Source organism: Terrapene carolina, unplaced genomic scaffold, assembly GCF_002925995.2.
Source record: "Terrapene carolina triunguis isolate 2854851 unplaced genomic scaffold, T_m_triunguis-2.0 Scaffold428, whole genome shotgun sequence".
NCBI classification, from domain to species: domain Eukaryota; kingdom Metazoa; phylum Chordata; order Testudines; family Emydidae; genus Terrapene; species Terrapene triunguis.
This window is the reverse complement of record NW_020664779.1, coordinates 379,339-402,124: the sequence shown is the minus strand read 5'-3', so window position 1 is coordinate 402,124 and position 22,786 is coordinate 379,339. Positions and strand designations below refer to the sequence as shown.

Genomic DNA, 22,786 nt, shown 5'->3' with positions numbered 1-22,786 from the left:
ATCCAACTTCAAAAATCAGGGGTGACTCCTCTGAAATCAAAAGATTTACACTGGTGTAAAAACCAGTCTGACACCAGAATCAAGATAACTGGGAGCGGATATCAATAAGATCCTCATTATAGCTCTGATCCTGTATCAAAGTGTGCTAGTGTTAATTTTTGCATCCATGTCGAGTCCCATTGAGGCACATGCACAGGAGTCTGCACTACATTCGTGCAGGTAGTTACTGCAATTGTGCATTCAAATAAGGCACTTGAGTGTCTAAAGGTTAAATGCTCAATTTGTGTGTGCATGTTGGCGGTCACTCATAGAATCATAGATGATTAGGGTTGGCAGAGACCTCAAGAGGTCATCTAGTCCAATCCCCTGCTCAAAGCAGGACCAACCCCAACTACATCATCCCAGCCAGGGCTTTGTCAAGCCGGGTCTTAAAAACCTCTCAGAATGGAGATTCCACCACCTGCCTAGGTAACCCATTCCAGTGCTTCACCATCCTCCTAGTGAAATAGTTTTTCCTAATATCCAGCCTAGACCTCCCCCACTGCAACTTGAGACCATTGCTCCTTGTTTTGTCATCTGCCACCACTGAGAACAGCCTAGCTCCATACTATTTGGAACCCCCTTTCAGGTAGTTGAAAGCTGCTATCAAATCCCTCCTCACTCTTCTCTTCTGCAGACTAAATAAGCCCTGTTTCCTCAGCCTCTCCTCGTAAGTCATGTGCCCCAGGCACCTAATCATTTTCGTTGCCCTCTGCTGGACTCTCTCCAATTTGTCCACATCCTTTCTGTAGTGGGAGGCCCACAACTGGATGCAGTACTCCAGATGTGGCCTCACCAGTGCCGAATAGAGGGGAATAATCACTTCCCTCGATCTGCTGGCAATTCTCCTACTAATGCAGCCAAATATGCCGTTAGCAAAAAGGGCACACTGTTGACTCATATCCAGCTTCTCATCCACTGTAATCCCAAGGTCCTTTTCTGCAGAACTACCACTTAGTTAGTCAGTCCCCAGCCTGTAGCAGTGCATGGGATTCTTCTGTCCTAAGTGCAGGACTCAGCTCTTGTCCTTGCTGAACCTCATCAGCTTTCTTTTGGCCCAGTCTTCCAATTTGTCTAGGTCACTTTGGACCCTGTCCCTACCCTCCAGCGTATCTACCTCTCCCCCCAGCTTAGTGTCATCCGCAAACTTGCTGAGGGTGAAATCCATCCCATCATTAATGAAGATGTTGAACAAAACCAGCCCAGGACAGACCCTTGAGGCACTCTGCTTGATACCGGCTGCCAACTAGACATCGAGCCGTTGATCACTACCCGCTGAGCCTGACAATCTAGCCAGCTTTCTATCCACCTTATAGTCCATTCATCCAATAATATACTTTTTTAACTTGTTGGCAAGAATACTGTGGGAGACCATATCAAAAGCTTTGCTAAAGTCAAGATATATCATGTCCACCGCTTTCCCCATATCCACAGAGCCAGTTATCTCATCATAGAAGGCAATCAGATTGGTCAGGCATGACTTGCCCTGGGTGAATCCATGTTGACTTATTCTGATCACCAGGGCCGGCTCCAGGCACCAGCGCAGGAAGCAGGTGATTGGGGCGGCCAATGGAAAGGGACGGCAGGTCCGGGTCTTTGGCAGCAATTCAGCAGCGGGTCCCTCAGTCCCTCTCAGAGGGAAGGACCGGCCGCCGAATTGCCGCTGAAGAATGAAGCGGTGCGGTAGAACTGCCGCAGAAGTGCCGCTGATTGCGGCTTTTTTCTTTCTTTTTTTTTCTTCTTCGCCGCTTGGGGCGACAAAAAAGCTGGAGCCAGCCCTGCTGATCACTTTCCTCTCCTCCAAGTGCTTCAAAATGGATTCCTTGAGGACCTGATCCATGATTTTTCCAGGGACTGAGGTGAGGATGGTCTGTAGTTCCCCGGGTTCTCCTTCTTCCCTTTTTAAAGATGGGCACTAAATTTGCCTTTTTCAAGTCATCCGGGATCTTCACCGATCGCCATAAGTTTTCAAAGATAATGGCCAATGGCTCTGCAATAACATCAGCCTACTCCCTCAGCACCCTCAGATGCACTAGGTCTGGCCCCTTGGACATGTGCATGTCCAACTTTTCTAAAGAGTCCTTAACCTGTTTTTTCACCACTGAGGGCTGCTTACCTCCTCCCCATACTGCGCTGCCCAGTGCAGCAGTCTGGGAGCTGACCTTGTCTGTGAAGATGGAGGCAAAAAAAGCATTGAGTACTTCAACTTTTTCCACATCATCTGTCACTAGGTTGCCTCCCCCATTCAGTAAGGGTCCCACACTTTCCCTGACCTTCTTGTTGCTAACATACCTGTAGAAACCCTTCTTGTTACCCTTCACATCTCTTGCTAGCTGCAATTCCAGTTGTGCTTTGGCCTTCCTGATTACACCCTTGCATGCTCGAGCAATATTTTTATACTCCTCCCTAGTGATCTGTCCAAGTTTCCGCTTCTTGTAAGCTTCCTTTTTGTGTTTAAGATCACCGAAGATTTCTCTGTTAAGCCAAGCTGGTCGTCTGCCATATTTGCTATCCTTTCTGCACATTGGGATGGTTTGTTCTTATGCCATTAATAAGGCTTCTTTAAAATACAGCCATCTCTCCTGGACTCCTTTCCCCCTCATATTAGCCTCCCAGGGGATCCTGCCCATCAGTTTCCTGAGGGACTCAAAGTCTGCTTTTCTGAAGTCCAGGGTCCGTATTCTGCTGCTCTCCTTTCTTCCTTTTGCCAGGATCCTGAACTCAACCATCTCATGGTCACTGCTGTCCAGGTTGCCACCCAATTCTACTTCCCCTACCAATTCTTCCCTGTTTGTGAGCAGCAGGTCAAGAGGAGCATGGCCCCTCGTTGGTTCCTCCAGCACTTGCACCAGGAAGTTGTCCCCAACACTCTCAAAAAACTTCCCGGATTGTCTGTGCACTGCTGTATTGCTCTCCCAACAGATGTCAGGGTGATTGAAGTCCCCCATGAGAACCAGGGCCCGTGATCTGGAAACTTCTGTTAGTTGTCACAAAGGCAAAGGGGGGTATATGCACACACATAGATTTTGCACACAACTGTGGATCTTGTTTCTGATAATCTGGCAACCAGTGTTGCATTATTATTTCACTCATTTGCAAACCCAATAATTCTCCCCAGTAATGGTGTCATCCCTTTATTTTTCAGCCAAGCATCATTATTATTATTTGTATTAGCATAGCACGTAGGAACACTAGTCATGTGCTAGATGCTGTACAAATGCAGAACCAAAAACATTCCCTGCCCCAAGAGATAACAAAGCATTAATAACCAAGTGCTATTAATGAAGTCTTACATTAATAGGCTTTTGTTACTTTAACAAAATATACTGGGCCGGCTCTCCACCTGGCATAAATTGGTGTTGCTCCATGGAAGTCAATGGAGTTAGGCCAATTTACAGCAGTTGAGACTCTGGCCCAGTGTTATGTTTACCAGTATACTTATCTGTGAAAACAAATGTACAAAATAGAATTTATGATGCAAGGTCTTTACTTTTTTTTAATGTGCCAGTTCACTTTCTTACTAATTCACAACATGGGATAGTTTGCAGTGGCTCTCTCTCTGGCATGAATGTGATTCACCAGTATTCTACAGTATATGAATGGTGTAATCTCAGCAGTCTGTGATGTTTACAAACCTTCTCCCAGGCTAATGTGAAATTTGCCACTAGTCAGCCTGTGAATCTGTATCTTGGCTATAGAAAAAGACTGCGTTACTACCTGTCCATTAACATTTTCCTGCTGGTCTGGAGATCAATTACAATATATCTACCACTATGTATCACTGACAAAAGCCGCAAAGTAAGATTAATGCTTAACCTCAGCACTCCTCTGTGGGTGTTAACAGCTGGGCTAATATTGCTCAACAGCTTGTCACTGTGTGAGGCAACTATGGCAGACATCTGCAGCTAAGGGGTTTTTCAGCTTCTTGCTTCCAAATTTCATTTAGCATCATAGCAACCACTGAACCGCATTCTCCTTTCTTCCTCCACCAGAAGAATGAGCAGCATTGTTTGCTTCTAAAAACAAAGTAGTTTTCACCAATCCCTTTAAGAAACTGTATTTTGGGTTACTAGCCTATATATTGTACTGAAGTAACAATATGAGATACCAGAATAATGAAATGGGAATGAACGTGCTTATATATTTGCTAGACATCAAAAATAATATTTCATCTATATCATACTATATCATTCAGCACTGCTCCTGAATAAGTTGTAGGAAATTCAGTTATTGTAAAATGTAAACTGTATTCATGTCAAATTCCGTGTAAGCATTAAACTGCCGCCTTGGCATAGAAAATAAAAGCACTCCGCTGATGTTTATTTCTGTAGATGCAATGTTAGAATGCAGCTTGGGATCAAATATTAAAATGTATTAATAAACATTTTAAAATAGGGGCCTGGGCTAAATCAGTTAAGGCTCATAGATTCATAGGTTTTTAAGCCACCAAGCAAATTATCGGTGCCACAGAAGCCAATACCAAGCACTTCATCCCATAGAATATCCCTAACGCAGGGCCCCACTCCTTCACCTACACTAGGACAAATTAAGTACATGGTACCAGAGGACCAACAAGTCTCTAATGAACCTGAGTCCCCTCTACTGGTGCGGCACAAGAGAATTTCACCGGCACCAATTGCCTCTCCAGTACTGACTATAAAACAGGCTCTAGCCCCAAACAAAAAAGGCTGTGTGTATGACCAGCATTAAAGGGAAAGTCTCCCTCACAAGATGCGCAAAACTGAAAGCCGAGGGATTTGGTTATTACAAGAAAAACTGGCCTGGAACTAACAACAAAGAGAGGGGAGTCATGATGGAAGTGAAAACTCCCGCAAACTATATAGACTGTTAAAGTGTCAGTGCCAAAGGGCAATATTCCACCAACTTGTACTATATATAGAAAAAACTGTACTGAAAGCAATCTAAAATACTAGTTACAAAAGTCTACAAGCTAAGCTGAAGGAGTGCAGACACCAAAGCACTCTGTCTCTCAGGCCAAGGGCAGTAAGAAGAAACTCAAATGGCCGTTGGTCCTGCCCCACCCCAAAGTTTCTACACTTGGAATGAGGCATGAAGGCTTGCAAAAATATGCATGCAGACCAAATGGACACGACTAGCAATAAAATCTCCAATATCAGGTGTGTGGGGTGCTTGCACACCTAGCGTGAAATATACCCAAGGACAAGCACTCAGGAACAAAAGGTTGTGTGGGAATGACAAGAAGATACTATTTAATAGCAAAAAGAACAAAACCTTAATTGTGGAAGATTAGCATCTACCTTCACCTTCAACGCCCAGTGGATTTTGACTTTCATTGTTATTGTCGAGTGAAAATTTCTTCACGATATGATAATTTTAATAATACATCCTTAATAACTTCATAATTCCTGCATTATGGCACCATAACTTGATAACACACAACTCTCTGATGCCCTGCTTGAACGACCTGTGAAGTCTAAAGCATATTTGGAACAAATTTTCCCATGGAGTGAGAAGGAATATGTTATATAAGGCTTTCGACAGACAGCTGGAGAATTATATCAATATGATTCTCCAGTGGATTTCATTAACTGACTAAAATGAATTTGTAGAACAGTAATTGAAGCTGACACCTGCTCTTGAAAGGAGTGTGAATTGAAAGCTAACTGTGCTACTGTACCTACTATTGGCAGAGTCCTGAATTCTGAGATTATAAAACACTCATTGACAAGACACAATCGATCTTTATTTTGTGCTGCATGCTCCACATCCAGTGCTGAGGACAAAAAATCATTTAACTTGTCCTGCCATTTGATTAGGCCACGTGCTGGACTCCAGATCACATACCAATGATTTTGTCTCATCACCTCTTATCACAGACTTGTCATTTAGGGAATCTGTTCTCCCCTTAGCTCTTCCCCTTCGGAAAAGTACTAGTAGAAACTATAAGCCAGATATTCCAGTACATTTTAGCTTCTTTGTGCTGCCATATACTTCCAAGGTCTGTTTTGGTAAATCTTATAAGACTGAGGGCACGTCTTCACTACCCGCCGGATCGGCGGGTAGCAATCGGTCTATGGGGGATCGACTTATCGCGTCTAGTGAAGACGCGATAAAATCGATCCCTGATCGCTCTGCCGTCGACTCCGGAAATCCACCGCGGCAAGAGGCGGCAGCGGAGTCAACGGCGGCGCGGCAGCGGTCGACTTGCCGCCGTCCTCACAGCCAGGTAAGTGGACCTAAAATACGCCACTTCAGCTACGCTATTCATGCAGCTGAAGTTGCGTATCTTAGGTTGACCCCCCGCTGTAGTGTAGACCTAGCCTCAGTAAAGTACTCAGCAAAGTACAGACATAAGCAAATACATGAGAGAGGGAGAGCGCATGTGCTCATGTACGAGTGTGGTGGAATAGCTCCAGAGTGAGATTTAATAATGATGGATAAAGCTGCGTGTCTGTCACGGAAGTCACAGATTCTGTGACTTTCCATGACCTCAATGACTTCTGCAGTAGCTAGTGCTGGCTCAGGGGCTGCCCAAGCCAGGGAGTTCCTGGGCCATCAGCAGCAGTTTGGGTGTGTGGGAGGGGCCTCAGGACTGGGGCAGGAGATTGGGGTGTGGGGCGGAACTTAACTAGGGGGAGGGACTCCCCGGCTCCCAATGGCATGTTCCAGCAGCTCCTAGGTGGAGGGGCCGGGGGCTCCACACGCTGCCCGTGCCCGCAGGCACCGCCCTAGCAGCTCCCATTGGCTGCGGTTCCTGGCCAATGGGAGCTGCAGAGCCAGCGCTTGTGGCGGGAGCAGTGTGCGGCACCCCCCTGGCCGCCTCTCCCCCTAGGAGCTGCAAGGACATGCCTGTCGGAGCCGGGTAGTGAGCCTGCCAGCCCTGCCCCCCCACACTCCCCGCAGCACCAGCAGGGGTCCCAGGCCGCGCACTGCCACCCGCTCCTCCCCTCCCAGCACCAGTGGGGTTCCCGGGTCATGCACCACTGCTGTCCACCCCCCCGCAGCATGGGTCCTAGGCCGCATGCTGTTGCCCACCTCCCCACCAGCACCAGCGGGGGTCCGGGGCCACTCCCCAGCACCCACAGCACCGCGGCCCGCCCCCTCAGAGTACCCGTGGCCCCCTGGCCCAAGTTATAGTTAGGGGTATATAGTAAAAGTCATGGACAGGTCACAGGCTGGTGAATTTTTGTTTTGTTTTGTTTACTGCCTGCTAAAACGTAGCCTTAATGATGGATGATAGTAAATTTGTGTTGCTGGACTAACAGTTCAGTGATACACTGTTTCTACTCCCTAAATGTGTTGTACACACCTGACACAGAATCTCTGTCTGAATAGCAGTGATTAATATTAACAAAGTAATTAAAAAAATCAGTAAAGAAAATGGTCAATAATTGATTAACATAATACACTGTATTCCAATGCTTAGATATAAAAGCGCTGAAAGCAATGATCAGTCTCTGTTCTAGTGCTGAAGAACGCTGCAGTAAGACTACTAAACTGTACCATATACAATAGGTAGCATAACTGTAGCACAGAAGACCATGGGTAGCTCGTTAGAATGTTACTTTTTCAATAAAGATTTGAAAAAGATATTACCTCACCCACCGTCTTTCTTCATATGGGTCATTTTAAGTGACTGCCCATTTGTTGAGCAAGAAAAAAGATTATATATAATCTAATGGACCCGGGAATTTCACTTATGGGGTCATTTCAATCAGTCAGTATTTCTCTATTTTCTAGATTTAGTTGAAATAATTGCTAGTATCCAGGTCCTTAATAACACCTGACACAGTCCAGAGACTAAAAAAAAAAGATCAGATGACAGTCCCCAGATTGCAAACTGTTTCTAAACCTGCTGACATTCTACAGCCTGGGTAAAATTAATTTAGTAAATATTCTGGGATTTAGCACGGTCACAGTGTACAAAGACTTCCTAGATGTTGTCAATACAACAGCATCCATCTCTGAGCTAGATGAAGCAAAAATTCTCAACACACTAGACAGATTCTTGACCCAATTTACTTTGCCTATTAATGTCTGTTGCATTTATTATACTAGAACAGATGCAGACATGTCTGAATAGTAGCTTCCTTCCATACACCACACAATTACTGCTTCTTGAACCCTGAAGTGCAATGGTTGCCATTAAAAGTCAACAATTACCCACAATCATCACACAAGATTTACTTAGCCCTGGTCTACACTACGAGTTTAGGTCAAATTTAGCAGCGTTAGATCGATTTAACCCTGCACACATCCACACGACGAAGCCATTTTTGTCGCCTTAAAGGGCTCTTAAAATCGATTTCTGTACTCCTCCCCTATGAGGGGATTAGTGCTGAAATCGACCCTGCTGGGTCGAATTTGGGGTAGTGTGGACGCAATTTGACGGTATTGGCCTCCGGGAGCTATCCCAGAGTGCTCCATTGTGACCGCTCTGGACAGCACTCTCAACTCAGGTGCACTGGCCAGGTAGACAGGAAAAGCCCCGCGAACTTTTTGTGTCTGTCAGGGGAGGGCCAGATTTACACCTTAATGGCTTACATATTCTGCACTATGTGCAACAAGTATAGCACAGTATGACAATTAAAATATATTGTGTTGAATGTACGAGAAAAAGAAACTGATTTTCCTTTCAGAAAACACTGTAGTATTAGACAACTTAGTGAACATATCTATGAAAGACAAAAATGATCGAGCAAATAGGAATGCATTTGTAGTCCTACCTAGGCTCTGGCGAACAAATGAACAATATTTACATTTTAGCTAGCTAAATTATTTTCTTGCACATCTGTAAATCTTGCAGGGTCAGAATGTTGGGTTTACTAAACATTGCAATGATATGTTAAATGGTACCGTATTGAAATAGACTATTGTTAATGATGTGTGAAAACATTCTCACATTTGCAAAATATTGACAAAAATCAACTCTCTTATTAAGCATTTTCAAGCTTGAAATCTGAATAGCTCAATCTGTGTATTATTGTGCATGCACAGCATGAGAAAAACAAGGAAAAAATCCATGCTTTTTGTGCAAAATAAGATGTAACAGCCATATAATTTCCTTAATGTTGTGAATGTTATGGGCTACTTGACATTTCTTTAAATGAGCCTAATGCATACTTGTAATAATTTGTGCTATGTACATTAGTGGAATGTAATTAATTATCAAACTGAATACAAATGATCTTGGGTATTTAAAGCAGGTTCAAGCTCATCTTCCTCTATAAACAATACATCACAATAAAGAATTCAAGGCAGCAAGAGAGAGTGAAATATACCATCGGTCTACAACGCTTAGCTCAATTAAGAAATTTAAAGGATCTGAACAAGGTTTTTTACACACACACTAAAGCTTATTGCTTTCTTTTAGAGGTTAGAATGTGTTTCTTGTTAAGAGTCCCCGGACTCATTTAGCTCATTTTATTTCCCCAAGAAAATGTACTAAGGCTTAATAGTGGTTTTTTGCACTGTGGTTAGTAGGATCTCTAGATCTTGTGCTCCTCTGCCTACTCTGATTGCCATCTTCACTTATTTTAAATTTACTTATCATGAATTTAGTGCTGGCGAAAACTGTGGAAGTGATAGCCCTATAAAGTGACGTTCTCGCTTTATCCACAGGTATAGCTCAGAAAGGAGCAATGTAAGCTTCCCTGCCTTGCCCTGAGGACAGTCTCCAGATAAAAGGATGACCTGCAAGAATGGTCCCTACAAGTGAGAGTGCAAGTTCAATCGCTGTGCACATTTAGTGGCTGGTTCAGCAACGGACTTAAGTATATCTGTAGCTTTAAGCATGAGTAGTCTGACTCAAGACAAGGGGACCACTCCTGTGCATCAAGCTATGAACATACTTAAATGCTTTGCTGAACTGGGGCTTTATTCTTTGGCACCTCTCCTGAGAGAGCAAGCAAGGGGGCTAATTAGTACCCATTGTGCTGGTACCCTTTGTACTAAGGACTAGCAAAAGGACGACCAATTCACTTAGCCTATAGAGCTGAGTGATATATATTGGGGGAGCAGTTCAGGAATGCTTTAAGTACTACGGCCCATATTATGTGCCCGATCAAAACTCCACTGAAGTGAATGGGAGTATTTCCATTGAGTGCACTGGGCTCTGGAGCAGATTTGTATGTGGTATAAAGGTGTGTGATTTCATTTTCCAAAATCATCCATCTGGAACCATCCGGGAACATCATATTCACATAACCAAAAAAGACAGAAACTTGTCCTGCTTGTGGACAGAAATGGGTAGCTCATTAAGTGCATTTACATGAGAACACCTCAATCTACCATGCTTTATTACTTTGAACACAGTATAATAATTAAAACTGCAGATCAGTTCCATCCCTTATTAAACTCATTCAGTTTTTTCAGTATTTGCCAATGCTTCCTGCTAAATAAACAAAAGATCACAAACTACATGTCTGGTACTATTTATGGGTTCCTATTTATACCAATGGCAGATGCCATAAAGCTGAATAACAAGCTAAATGAAAGGCATCCCTCTGCATTATTTGGGTGCACAGAAGGAATAGTCTTCACATTTTTAAAGATGACATAATTTCAAACTCAAAATACAGACTGTTTTTCCTGTTGAGCAGGCGGATAAAAATTATACCTGTAAATGTGAATCCTGAGGTGCATTAATTCTGTTTCCGTCGCTCTGTGTGTGACTCTGCATGTATTCAACGGAAATGGGGAAGTCTCTGGTAATGCATTTCCTTCTAGAGAAAACTGGAATTAATCAAGCATTTTGATGTATTTCTTGTATAGGGGCTTGTCACCAGGTCTGGTCTGTGACTCAGCTTGTAACTAGTCTCTTGGGAATGACCCCTTAGCATGCTGTGCCCTAAGGAACCACTTAGCTTCCAAGGGTACATCTACACTGTGATAAAAGACTGGTGGCTTGTGCGGCTCGGGTTGTAGGCTATAAAATTGCAGTGTCAATGCTCAGGCTGGAGCCTGGACTCTGAGACCCTCCCCATCACAAGGTCTCAGAGCCCGAGCTCCAACGAGAGCCTGAATTCTACACTACAATTTTTAACCCCCAGCCAGAGCCTTGCAAACCTGAGTCAGCTGCCCGGGGTGCTGAGATTCAGTGCCATGGGGGGCGGGGGTGTCACAGTGTAGACATACCCCAAGACTGACATGGGGCCTTTGGCACCAGCGAATGCTGTCGCACTCCGTGGCTACCTGCAGCGAATCTAGCCAAGCCAGAGTCCAATTTTACTGTACCCTTTCAGGCTGCAATGCTCTCAATGAATGTTTACAACAACACAGGCAGCTGTTTCAGAAGAAGGGAACCATTTATTAGTCACCTGGCCTACAGAATTTCTTCTTTACCAGCTCAGCTCTGCGGCTGACACAGTAGGGGTGGGATAGAGCCAAGGCTCCACTCCCTGTCCTTCTCCACCCACCTGCTCTGAGACAGGATGGAGTACCAGGCCTGCAGCACCAACTCACTCCCACATGCCAGAACCCTGGGTCTGGGTAACCTGTGTAAGGGGAGTTCTTTCTCCCTCTTATGCTCCTGATCAGGCATGCAGTCCAACCTACAATCTTGCCCTATCTTTTTATAAAGCAACCAGCAAAATTAAAATATCTAAGGCACAAAATTAAGTATGTGTTTAACTTTAAGTACACGAGCAGTCCCACTGATGGTAAATGTGCTTAAAGTGAGGCTTATGTTTCCCTGGTTTGTTGACTAAGAGCCTACATAATTAACAGAAAAAGAAGTGCGTCTTTAAACTATGTGCGAGAGAGACTTTGGGCTTGTCCACCTGTCCACGTGGATCAAGTGGAGGCACTTTAATAGTTAATTAATGCACTCTGATCTGGTCCTCTTTGAAATGGGACTAGATCATAGTGCATTAACAAACTGTTAATATACATCAAAAGGATCCACATGGACAGTTAGAGCTAGTGCAGGATAGATTCCCACCCCAGCTTGTCACGACCTAATTGTTCATGAAGACAAGCCCTCAGTCCGTGTGCGACTGAGAGGATGTATATGTAAATGACTCGTAAGATTAGACCACTGGAAGCAAAAAAAAAAAAAAAGGCAACTATATTTTAAAAGCTCCTTTTGTCATAATGCAGAAATTATTACTTTAAAATATAAGTGAAGTGCTAAATGTACATTTGAGAGAGAATTTAGTGCCCATGAAAGTTCCTGGACTACTAGCACTGCAGAATGATGTCCTCTATTCAGATGCAAAAATCAGTTATGGCTCAGGCAGTGACAGGGTGTATTTCCTCTCCAGTAATTAGTGTCCATTCAAATATCAACCTCTAAAGTGAGTGCCAGCAAGCACCAAACATAGTGGTGTTTTTTTGAACATGGACACTTTTCTACTGGGAGCATTGTCTTAATGCTGTTCTCATTAATGTCAATGGTAAAACACCAATGACAGCAACATTAGGCCAACAACAAGCACTTTTGAAAATCCACCCAACTGCTGTTAAAAAAAAAAAGTCAAACCTACTAGACTTACCCCAATCCTTTGGAAACATTGACAAATAATTTAGAAAACCTGTTCCTTAGTTTAGGCATAATCTGAGACGCTAATCTTAAAGACTATATGGTGCTCATTCATTTATGTCACTTGACCTTTCTTTCTGAATTTTTAAGAGAAATAACACATTCAGTGCCAACATCACATACACAAACAGCACATATACTTACTATTCATGAATCTAAACCAACAGTGCCATGAGCAATCACAAGACCAGAACAAAAATATCACCAAATGCCTTTCTCTGCAGCGCCTGAAAGACAATTTTACTTACACTCAGCAGGTGATGATGAAGTCTTTTGCCTGATCATGGTATGCTGCTGTGTGCAAGACTTTGGGAACTGAATAAGAGGCATTTACTGCTGTGCTCTAGGATCTTAATTTTCTTAAAATTTGGGGCATAAAAGCCCTTTCTTTTTACCCATATACATTTTATTGAATTCTCACCTGCACATCTATTCAACTGAGTCATTGTATGTGTTCATGGATACCTTTGTAAAGGAGCATGAAACACTCTGCATTTATAGTCCTTTCTCCCTTTTAATGTTTTTATTCCTTTTGATATTTTCAGGATCAAAAGAAAAAGATATGCATTCTATTTTGTATATATTCTGTTATTCTAAAGCCAGCCATATTCAATAAGGCCCAAATCCCGATCCTGCAAGCAAAGCCCAAGAAAGAGAGTCCTGCACATAATACTGGGAAGGCTTCAGGGGAACAAAATCCTTGTTCTTTGGCACAGATGGGCTGCAAATGCTATAACCCTCTAAGAGTTGGAATAGTGAATGTGACCAACTTCACCTCACCCCCAAAAAAGGCTTTTGCTGCCAATGGCTGTCTTGTTCCTTGTCCACCTACATTATTCCCTTCCACAATGAGACATGAACCCTTGTATGGAGATCTTCTCTGTGGCACATAGGGAATTACAGTTCTTCTGCATGGGGTCTCCACTGCTTTATCCACCGTTAGGCACCAGCACCATAGCTTTAAAATTACTTTTGGCCTTAATGCTCTAGATTAGTCAGGTACAGGATTAGGATTTAAAGACTTTACTCTCCGCTTAGAAAGATGGGACGTTCATAGATTCATAGATTTTAAGGCTAGAAAAGACCATTTTGATCATCCAGTGTGACTTGTATTACGCAGGCTTTAGAACCTCACCTGGTAACTCCTGCATCAAGCCCATAAATTCTGATTGACCTAGAGCATATCTTTTAGATAGATACCCAGTCTTGATGCAAAGACACCATGTGATAGAGACTCCACCACATCCCTAGGTAAGTTGTTCCAATGGTTAGTTACCACCACTATTAAAAGTATGTGTCTTATTTCCAGTCTGAATTTGTCTAGTTTCAGCTTCTAGTCACTTTGTCTGCTATATAAAAGAGACCTTTCCTATCAAAAAAATCTTCTCTCTGTGGATGTTCACATAGAAAGTGATCCAGTCACCTCTTATCCTGGTCTTGAAAAAACTTTGTAACTTTCCCTTGGTTATATAATCACACCACATCTTGGGAAGCAGTTAAGAATATCCCCAGAAACCTTCCAGATACATGGCAGCACACATCACCTATCTTTTTCAAAATGAAACAAAGAACAGTTATGCACTTTATGGTAACTGTGGTTCTTCGAGATGTGTTGTCCACATGGATTCCACTCTTGGTGCACATGCATCTCATGCACTCCAGATCAGAATCTTTTGGCCAGCGGTGTCCAGTGGGGCCGTGCCTGTGCCCTGAGTGCCCTTACAGCCACCCAGCAGAGGGCAGAGCAGGGGCCAACTAGCCCTCAGATCCTTCGCCAACAGAGAAAGCAAGTGCTATCAAGCTCAGTAATAGTGGGGAAGGAGGGCAGGTTGTGGAACACACTGAGAGAACACATCTCAGAGAACAATAGTTACTGTAAAGTAAGTAACCAGTCCTTCTTCTTTGAGTGATTGTCCATATGTATTCCACTCTTGGCAACTCACAAGAGGTGCCCTCATGTAAGAAGGAGGCACTCGGCATCTACTTAAACAGAGATTGCAAAACAGGTCTGCCAGAACAGGCAGCAGATCTAGATGCCAGGACCAAAGAAAAGAATTTAGTAAATGTATGTACTGAACCTCAGGTGGCTGCTTCACAAATTTCAGCAATGGGAACAATGCTGCAGAAGCTGCTTGTGCTCTGACAGAGTGGGCTCTTGCCTGGGCAGAGGATTCTAGTCTAGCGACACAGGTACCATTGGACAGTCTTTGGGACAATGTAGCTTGTCCCTTCATTCTTTCAGCAAAAACAAGAAATAACTTTAGTGAGATCCTAAAGGAGTTAGTTCCATTCAAATAAAAAGACAGGACTCTAGGGACATCTAATGTGTGACGCCTAGACACCCCCCCACCTTGGGTAGAATATTGCTTATGAGACGCAATGGTAAATATATCCTTTGGCTCAGATGAAACTCTGAGAGGACTTTGGGCAAAATCTTTGTTGGTAGAGGTGGAAAAAATGGAACCACCTTGAAAATGTCACCAATTTAATAATAATGGGACTCCTTGAGGTACTTGAACCGCCATGTCTATGTCATGTCTGCTTGGGTGGTAAGTGGACTTCAACTACCCTTTCAAAAAAACAATGATGGTGAAGTCTAATCTACTGAGTCCCACACAGGCACAAGGTCACGCAGCCTAACATTCCTAGACAAGTCCTGACTGTTGTCAGTGGATTTGGCTAACTGATTTATGAGGTCTAACAATGGGGCAAACCTGCTTCAGGGTAAAGATCCTCTCGCTGTTGCAGAGTCTGGAAGTGCTCCTGCAAAATCTATTTTTTGCATCAGCAGGAGTGAGGATGTCTGTTGATTGGGAGCCCTGGAATGGGGAAGAGCTGGAGTGCCAATGTTTGCTGCCTATGACTTGCTGAGGAGAGCGTCCCCAAATCAGCCAGTCATCAAGGGACAAACTAGAATGCCTTGTTTCCTAAAATGAGCTGCTATGACAGGCAAATCTTTTGTGAAAACTCTTGAGGCTGTTGACAGTACTCCGGACAGGGAGTGTGAAGTCCCCTCTGCACATCTTAAGTATCTTCTGTGAGCAGGATGGATTGATACACTGAAATACGCATCCTGGAGGTGGAGAGCTGCAAGCCAGTCTTGAGGATCTAAGATAGGGATTATTGAGGCCAGGCTCACAATTCTGAACTTGAACTGATGAACAATGGCGTTGAGTTCTCTGCTGTCCAGAACAGGGCATGAGCATCCTATTCTATTTGGAAAGTAAAGGAAATAAAACCCCTTCCCACTGACCAGATGAGGAACTTCTTCTATTGCTTGAAGAGTGAGGAGGGATTCCACCTTTTGTTGCAACAGTCTCTCAAGAAGATAGTCCCTGAAAAAGGATGGGAAATGTAGGTGGTGAGTAGGAATTGCTTGAAACTGAATTGAATAGCCTGTTTCAGTGTTCTCGAGGACCCACTGGTCAGTGGTAATGCTGTTCCAAGCTCCTCCAAAATAAATCGACTGATCTCCTAATGGGGTTCCCAACAACTCTCAACACAACCACCAAACTGTTTTGAAGCTGGTGTCTGCCTCATTGAAGTTGCAGTAGAAGAAGAAGAAGGCCTTCTCCAATGAAACTTCTGTTTCTCTCTAGGCAGTTTGGAGGGTCTTTGGTATGGCTGATTGTCAAGGTGTCCTGTAGTAGTTCAAGAGCATGGGTACCAACCTCAGGGCAGACTGTTAAGAAGCAGGGCACAAAATCCAAATTGGTTGTGTGTTCTATACTTAGATTTCAACAACAAAGTATCAAGTGTAAACTCCTCAAGCACTATAACAGCCTTAACATGGAGTCACAGACAGTCCTCTTGTGTACTCCGGTCTGTGTTGCCACCCAGGTAAGCTTGCCTATGTGACAAATGGTCCCTTACACCAAAAATCACAATAATATTCAGGTTATTCCCAGTCCCAAAGGACTAGTCACTTATCCCAGGTCAATTTAACGTTAAATCTCACACCAAGGACAACACTTGTAGCCAATCCAATAATAAACTATCAAAAGATTTATTAACTAGGAAAAGGAAATAAGAGAGCCATTTACAAGGTTAATGCAAGTAAACACATACACACAAATGAGTTCCAATTTTAATTTCCCAAAACTAATAGAAGCTTCTATAACAGGGGTGGGCAAACTTTTTGGCTTGAGGGCCACATCTGGGTATGGAAATGATATGACGGGCCATGAATGCTCATGAAGTTGGGGTTGGAGTGCAGGAGTGGGTGAAGGCTCTGGCTGGGGGTGCTGGCTCTGGCGTAGGGCTGGGGATGAAGGATTGGGGGTGCAGGAGGGTGCTCCGGGCTGGGACCGAGGGGTTCGGAGGGCGGGAGGGGGATCAGGGCTGGGGCAAGGGCACGTGAGGGAGGAGGGGGTGCCGGCTCTGGGCAGCGCTTACCTTAAGCAGCTCCCGGAAACAGCGGCATGTCCCCCCTCCAGCTCCTACGCGGAGGCGCGGCCAGGCGGCTTTGTGTGCTACCCCGTCTGCAGGTGCCACCCCTGTAGCTCCCATTGGCCGCGGTTCCCGTCCATGGCATGCACAGAGCGGAGAAAGCCCCAGACCCCACTCCCTGGCTGGAGCTCGATGGCCAGATTAAAACGTCTGAAGGGCCGGATGTGGCCCCCAGGCTGTAGTTTGCCCACCCCTGTTCTATAATAAGCAAGTTTTATGTGTCCTTTAGGGCTAATCCTGGCAAGCACTGAGGATCTTTTGCTTATGCTTAGTAATCCTTGCTCCCTCAGATTCCAACCAGCATAAAAGATACAGTTCCTCCTTCTTAGGACTTTTTGTCCCTTTCCTCCTTCTGCTTCGAGTTGCAAATTCAGCTGTTGGGAGGAATTCCCTTGCACGTCTCAACACCCGATGAACTACTGTGGAACATCTCAGGACAAAACATTTTGTTGATTGTTCCCCCTTCACCTCCACCCCCACTGAAGATATCTTCACTGTGGAAAACAATAAAGGGGACTCCAGAAGGGCTGAAACAGTTAAACCACCCAGTGCCGTAAACTTCTGTGCCAAAGATGTTGGTATCAAGAGTAACAAATTGGAAAAGGTGCCAATGCGGCCAATACCAAAAAATTGGTATCCCACTGCCAGTACTGAGAGCTCGGAGGCAGTCCAGACTGTACCAAAAGCAGCTTGTGACTGATGTTTAGACGGTACTGAAGCATGGGATTGGCATCACTATGGGTGCCAAAGGGGCCTAGGTCAGGCCTTAAGCTACCTTTATTTAAAGTGGGAAGAAGAGATGTTTGGGTGGGTCAGCTTTTGTGGCCTGCATCATGCGGGAGATCATAATGGTCCCTTCTGACCTTAAAGTCTATGAGTCTATGAGTCTATGTTTTCCTCTTTCTTTTGCTAGGTCCCTGGAATGGAGACCAGCACCTGTGCTCAGTGCCGTCCCTAGAGGGGTGCGGGGCCTGGGACATAGGCGCTGACTTTCTATCTGCCGGGGGGTGCTCCCTGCCAGCTCTGCTCAGGATCCACCCCACCTCTTCCCCGCCCAGTTCCGCTCCCTCCCTTGAGTGTGCTGTGCCCTCACTCCTCTCCCCTCGCCCCCAGCACCTCCAGTCGCGGCAAAACAGATGATCGCCAGTATGCGTGGGGAGGGAGGAGGAGGCGCTGATTGGCAGGGCCTGCCAGCAGGCATGGGGGGGGGAGGATGGTAGGGGGGTTCCTCCTCACCCTCCCCACCTGCCCGCCCCCCGCCTCACCTCCCCACCCGCCTCCTCACGAAGGTCACCCCAATTTGCCATATCCTAGGGACAGCTCTGCATGTTCTCCTTAGAGGAACAGTGCTGCGTCCTACTACGTTTGGCAGCAGAGGAAGGGCTTATCTTCACTATGGGGGAGATCAACTCTGCTGCAATCAATGCAGTGGATGTCGATTTAGCGGGTCTAATGAAGATTTGCTAAATTGACAGCAGAGCACTCTCTGGTCGACCCCGGTACTCCACCTCTCCGAGAAGAGTAAGGTAAGTTGACCAGGGAGGATCTCCCATCAATGCAGCGCAGTGAAGACATCGGGGTAAATCGACAGAAGCTACGTCGACTCCAGCTACGTTATTCACGTAGCTGGAGTGGCGTAACTTAGGTTGACTTACCCTGGTAGTGACGATAAGCCCGAAGACTTGATAGGAGGAGCATCTGAGGAATGCTTGAGTGAGGAAGCAGGAGCCCTGGAGGTTAGCCCAGAGCCAGTGCCTGCTGGGGCACTTTCAGTGGAGGATACTCAGAGCCAGAAGGGGTTTGTTAGCCCTGAAGCAGATCTCATTGATTTGTCCAAAAAAAGAGAGAATCCCTCACTAATAAAGTTTGTTTGGAGAATGAATGACAAACAGAACCTTTCTCAGTGATATGCCCCTCACTGAGACCAAACAAACATTTTGAGTGTCTATCATTGAGGGGTACCGCTGCCTCACAAGATGAACAACACTGAGACCCAGGGGATTTTCATTGAACCATGAAGCTGCCCATCCACTACCAGGTAAACAAACACTAGGAAAAAAGTTCACTTAAACTAAAACTTAATAAAACTATTATCCTAACAAGGAACGACACTACTAGGGTGACTATATACCAACAAATTCATTTTAATGAGCACAAGTGCAAGAGACCGTGACACGGCTCTCTCAGTTCTGTCTCATTGCCATGGTGGTAAGACGGAACTAAGGGACAGTTAGCTCCACTCTGTCCTTTGAGTCCTTTCGAGGGGTGATGCAGGACCATTGAAGGTGCAGGTATGGCCTCAACAGACACTGCTGACCAAAAGATCCCAATCTTAAGTGTCTGGGATGCATGCGCACTGTGAGTTGAATCCATGTAGACAATCACTCAGAGAAGGAAAATTAGTTTCCCTAAATGTGGCAAACTGCGGTTGGGTATATGAGTTATTATATTCAAAAAGCTCAGTGACTTCATTCTACATTCCTGTAAGGACTGAGATGTTCTTTTAGCACCACCTCCTGACATCCTCTAATATGAATACACTACAAAAATCCCTGTGCACCGATATAGCCAAATCTGCTTACATTAGTACCCTGATAAACAGCATGTCTATGCACTGCCAGGGAACGGAGTCACTGCAATACTTTGTAATGACTCCAAACAATGAATACATGACATCTATTCGATTGACTGTCCTGCCTGATGTTGTCTGCAAGCCCGTTCACATTATTTACAGAGGTCAATTAACATTTGCTACCACACGCTTTTTGCTGTTTCACCCTCTGTTGACTAAATGAGTTTCTTTCATTAATGTAATTTGTAGTGTTTGTCATGTACAATGCTTACCTTTAAAGCAATTCATAAAATAAAAGAGTATCTCTCAGCACAAAGTATTCCTACAAGCATCAGATAATGGGAAGAATCATTAATTGGCAGGCTTCTGGTTCCATAAAAATGTACCAGTTACAAGGATTCCTCCGCACTTACATTCCATCCTTATTGATCTTACTTTTTATGCCCCAAAGAGGACTCTTGATCGACTGAGTTTTTATGATAACAAAATATACAATCGCTCTCTTTTATTGGAGCCTGTCAACTGGAAGGCCCTACAGTAAGGTTTGAAAGTTGCAATTTCCTGAGTGAAACTGAACACCACAACTCTGAATTATATTAATCTTGCTCTACGCAGCATTGTCTTGCACAGATTTGCAGTGCATTATATGCTGGGTTTTTTTTAGGGGAGCACAGAACAGCTGATACTTGATGGTCCCCTTCTGGCCAGACACATACACCTATTCACCCAACCTGTTTTGTATTACCACACCTACAATACTCTAAGCATGCATTGTTCACACAAAGGAGGTTGCTGTGATCCCCGTGTGTGTGTTTGCATGTGTGCTGCTTATCAGCCTTTTCCTTCCACCTGCACTTCCATCCCCATTTTCTTGCAATTAACACACTGTCTCACCTTTGCATGTTCAGACAGTGGCATGGTGCACAGTGTACAATGGGCAAAGGGCCCTAGAACGCTGTAACCACAGATAAGTCCTGTACATGCTTACATAATTAAGTGGTTACTTTGACTTATAAAAATAGGTTCTGATTTTAATTTACAAAAAGGCCCCTTTATGCTTCTCTGGCAGCGTAAAGGGGCCACAGTGTAAAAAAACCATCATTCTCAATATGTTAAACCAGGGTTTTCACCAAAATGTGTGTGTTTATTAAAATATTTCAGGGCCATGTTGTTTTCAAGCTAGTATAGCATAGCACTCTCTTAACATTTCTTTCTCAATTTTTAACTTACACAAGGAGCCCATCCTACAAGTTTCTTGGTGCCAAGAAATATTTTACATTACACATGGTCTGACTCAGCAGCCCGTGGAAACTGACAAATACTGTTTGTTGGAAAATGCCACTTTATTTTTAAATAGCTTAGCAAGACCATGGTCCAAAAGCTTAACCCAGCAAGCAGCAACATCTTCAAGGGCACAGGTAATGAAAATATGGTCTACAAGCTGTAAGTTTTGTCTGGTATCCTGCACAGAGAGTAATTTGGCAGAGCTCTGTTTTTTTCAGCTAGAAATGAAAGACATCTAAAGACATATCAAGACATCTTTAATAGTGCAGATTTATCCTGTAATTCCATTTGCCTGCAGGGCGAAGTCTGCGAGGTTATTGTGTCACTCTCAAAAGTGCTCTCCATGAAAGTGGTACTGACAAGAATCAGATTGGCCAATGTTGAGTGACCTCAGTACTATGGCCAATCCAGGAAGTGAAATCCTAGGGAGATGGTACATTTAGGACTGCTGTAAAACAGGATGGCCTCAGCTGGTTCAGGGTGACCATCAGTAAGAGAGTATTTGGTACCTACTTCTCTTGGGCGTTTTAGTGTAGCACAGTGTTTTAAGTAGTGCATCAATGTTATAATGTTGGGTTCTTTTTCTGTAGAGGTTTCAATTAAATAACTACTATCACTAATAATTTGTATTTATTATTTGTATTCTGGTAACACCCGGAATGTGCTAGGCACTGTCCACACACACAGGAAAACACTGTCCTTGTCTGGAAGAACTCACAATTTAAGATCAGCTGAAATGTTGTAACACTGTACTTCAGTTCTGATAGAGCATCATTACTAATAGGTCAGTATCTAGATAGAAGTACAGTAAATCTGACATGGTTACTATAATAATACTCTGTAATTACTGTAATAGGCATGAGCTGTATTAACTAATATATATAATTAGAAGGGAAGCTACAGATATCTGTTCTATTAAGGAAGTGAAATAATTATTTATTATAGCTGAGATTTTCAAAGGCGCCATTTTCAAAGGAGCCTAATGGCATTTCAATGGGAGTTTGATGCCTATCTTCCTTAGTCTTCTTTGAAAATCCCAGCTTACAGCAATAATATTCTTATTTAATTGGTACAAGATCATAGGAAAAAATCTTTTGCAGGAATGACGGAATAAAGGCCAAAGGGCAGATGAGGGAAGGAATACTACATGAACATGAACATCTGCCACTGATTTATGGGGTTTGTGTTCAGATGATAAAAAAGGGGAAGTTCAGAACAACACAGAAAGCAATGAAGACAAAGTGCGGTCCTGGAAAGGCTGACAGTGATTGTGCCAACTGCAGGGGAACTGTTCAGAAGCAACGGTTAATCCTTCCCTCACAACTCGTGCAGACGAGCGTTCCGCTGTAATGAACATTTTGGGATCCATTTCACAATCTCTCTTTTCTTATCTCTCGTTTTTTTGCTTTGTCCTGTTGTCATTCAAAACTGTCAACTTGGTCTAAGTATTGCTTTCATATATATATATATATATGCTACTTACTCCCTCATGCGTTTCAGCTTGGTCTCAGCCATGGTGTTGTTGATTGCTCTCGATCCCTGGGGCACTACTGGAGCCACGCTGGTGACAGTCCCAGAACCTACAAATCAATGCACAGACACTCAACCTTATTCACCTTTATCTCATCAGTAGTGCTGCAGATTCAAGGCAATATTCAAGGGCAATCAGAAAATGGAAGATTGCTGTATTAATTAAAGATGAATTAGATTATTAAATGCACATTGAGACAACTCAGTTCAGAGGGATAAACAGATTTACAGTTTACAATAATTGTCATTCAACCACTGTATTACATAAAAAGGACTTTTGCATGGGGAAAAACCGGGACAGAGAAACTATTCAACAAAAAGAAATTTACTTAGACTTGTTCTCTGTTTCGTTCACTTTGCTTGTATTTATTTATAGGAACAAGATCCTT

The 22,786-nt window shown here is 43.9% G+C and overlaps 1 protein-coding gene across 1 annotated transcript in view; it reads right to left on the bottom strand.

Annotated features, from left to right (window-relative positions):
- The window catches only part of NEK11 (NIMA related kinase 11), a 171,641-nt gene that overhangs the window by 7,094 nt on the left and 141,761 nt on the right, over positions 1-22,786 (bottom strand). Inside the window, exon 14 of the mRNA XM_026658338.1 lies at positions 22,351-22,447. Coding sequence (XP_026514123.1) covers positions 22,351-22,447 — 97 coding nt within the window. The remainder of the gene's footprint in view (positions 1-22,350; positions 22,448-22,786) is intronic.